We start from the raw sequence: 2,754 nt of genomic DNA, 5'->3' as shown, positions 1-2,754 counted from the left end.
TTTTTAATCTAACTTGCATTTATTCTATCTATACAGATGGAGGTGTGAAGCCAAGATAAAATAATAATCTATTTACTAGAAAAACTGAAAACTAATACAGCTTATTGTACCCAAATCCATAAACATTGAAACAGATTGGACTTAACAAAATTAAATACTTTACTTTGATAAATATCCAAACTGAAATATCAGTAAAAACACCTTTCACCGCCTTAGATATACATAAAGTATATCTGATACAAGTAACTATATCATCTCAATAAAATATTAATCATATCTCTGCTTAACCCTAGATTCAGAATGAGATACACCAAGTTGCATGAATGTCCATGACTTTGTTAATTAAAGGGTGGGTCCTTAATAACAAAAGTAAAACAAAATAACTTTAAAAAATTACTAATACTGCAATTAATTCTACTAAGGGTCTCTTTACATATAAAATGAGTAATTTCACCCAATTTTCTGGGCAATTCTTTACACCAAAAGTTGTAACATGAAGAAGAAGAAAAAACAAAAAACATTCACTCAATACAATGGAACATGCAGACCCCAGAGAGATGAACAGTATAAAAACAAGTCACTATTTGAGAGTTAACTGTGACAAACGTTATACATGAGAGACCATGGGCATCTGCGTGGGAGGGATACAATTCTTTCTTCATTCAGCATATGAATTGGTTTTTTATTATTATTATTATTTGCTTCACAATTTTACACTAATTACTAAGTTATAAGTTTAATCAATATATTAACTAAGCCTTCCACTGAAGTGGACACACGTCCCCCACCCCTCTCTTGAGCACTACCAGGCAAGTTAGAAATTTTGTACTACCACGACAGATGGTTATTTCCCTCCCTTTAGGCTTCTTCAAATTTAACACTTTTGAATTTCAAATAAGTAATAAAATATTAACATACGCATCTTTTGTATCATGTGTATCAAACGTAATCGCACACTTAAAGAGTCGTTTATTTATATGGCCATGAAAGAATTAAAATGAAGAGGCATCATAGTAACACTGGAAATGTGTAAATCATTCACCCAGTGTTAGTCAACCAAGACTACCAAGAGTCGTTTATCTATATGGCAGTGAAAGAATTAAAATGAAGAGGCATCATAGTAACACTGGAAATGTGTAAATCATTCACCCAGTGTTAGTCAACCAAGTTAAAAAAACTAATTTCACCATCTTTGTTACTGTACAGATAAGCACCACTTATTTATACAAGTACATCATTACCAGCACTAGTGCTGCAAGAGCACTTACTTACAAAGTTAGGGTTTCCATCCATTCAGGGTTTAAATTAGCTCGAATTGTTTTGGTCTTTTTCTTCATACTATCGCCCATTTCAGGAATAAGTTTCAGCTTCACATATGGATCTGACAAACCATTTGGGTCCATAGGAATGAGATTTTTAGCTTTACGAACTTAGAAAGAAAAAAAAAAATGACGAGAAAAGTTAATTATGATACGTCATCATTCTTTGGTTTTGCTTGTTTTGTATGCATCTTCTGGGGAAATATTCTTATTATAAACTGAATATTAAAAATTCTAATAAATTAAACAGCCAAAACTAATCAACCCAAGAGTGGTCAGTTAGCTAAAAAGAATAATAACTATGATATCTGACTGGATAGTTAAGAGCTAATCAAATTGTATTAAATAACTTTTTAACACGAACTGAGGTGCGGGGTTTTTAAGAAAGATGTTTAACAATGAACTTTACTTTAAAATCAGTTTGAATTGTTAATATTCAAAATACATTTACAAGAATATTGCTTCAATTATTAAATTAGTTAAAACAGATTCTTCACTTTGTCCTATCAGAACAGCCTGTCCATCTAACTTATTTCCTTAGCAATGGAGAGCCCTATATTTACTAAACAAAATGTCATAAAATTAACTTTCCAAAACAATTTCCTTTATTATTTCATTATTCCCCTCCAAGTGTCGTTATATTCATCATTTTTAAAGAATACAATATACTCAAAACAGAAATATGGAATTGTAAGTGAACAGAACATCTTTATAGAATTCCCTTACAATCACCTTTTAAAAAAAATGGAAGTGTATCCAAAATGGTTCAACATCTTGGATTTGAAAATTAACTGAAACATAAAAGTGCTCACATAAAAGCTAATGCTTCAACAAAGAAGGTTAAACCACCCGTACTTAACTTTATAAAAGTTTCCATTTTATCACATTATGGACATTTAATGTTTCTCAAACACACATTAAAGATTTTCACATTCTTGAAAAGTACGAGTCACTTTAACTACAATAACGATGTAGAATTCAGTATCATTTATTTGTACAATACTCCATCCATCAACAAATAATTTAGACAGGCAAGAGACGAGATCTAACTTATGGAGCTAGTTTTTGTTTGTATTTTCTATAAGTTGGAGCCATGGGAATTATAGTCTTACTTATACGAGGTCTTGTTATCTGCTAAATAAAGAACAGGTAATGCAAGACTCGTCACAAGAACTGTTCTTTGAAAACTCTGGAAGTGCTATAATATTTGGATAAAACATCATTCGTTACTTGGAGAAGTGACTTGAATATGAACTTTATTCTAAGAGTTACAACTTGCATAAAAATCCACCAAAGATTTCATACAAATGTACAAAATCAAAAACAGATTCACTAAAGCACAGAACATTTATTTTACCGTTAAAAAACAGATTCACTAAAGCACAGAACATTTATTTTACCGTTAAAAAACAGATTCACTAAAGCACAGAACATT

At 30.8% G+C, this 2,754-nt stretch overlaps 1 protein-coding gene across 1 annotated transcript in view; it reads right to left on the bottom strand.

Annotated features, from left to right (window-relative positions):
* LOC106469900 (protein kinase C, brain isozyme-like) overlaps positions 1–2,754 on the bottom strand; it is an 80,550-nt gene that overhangs the window by 24,075 nt on the left and 53,721 nt on the right. The window contains exon 6 of the mRNA XM_013930420.2: positions 1,273–1,429. Coding sequence (XP_013785874.1) covers positions 1,273–1,429 — 157 coding nt within the window. The remainder of the gene's footprint in view (positions 1–1,272; positions 1,430–2,754) is intronic.

Source organism: Limulus polyphemus, unplaced genomic scaffold (assembly GCF_000517525.1).
Source record: "Limulus polyphemus unplaced genomic scaffold, Limulus_polyphemus-2.1.2 Scaffold3717, whole genome shotgun sequence".
Taxonomy (NCBI): Eukaryota; Metazoa; Arthropoda; class Merostomata; order Xiphosura; family Limulidae; genus Limulus; species Limulus polyphemus.
This window is presented reverse-complemented; position numbering and strand designations above follow the sequence as displayed.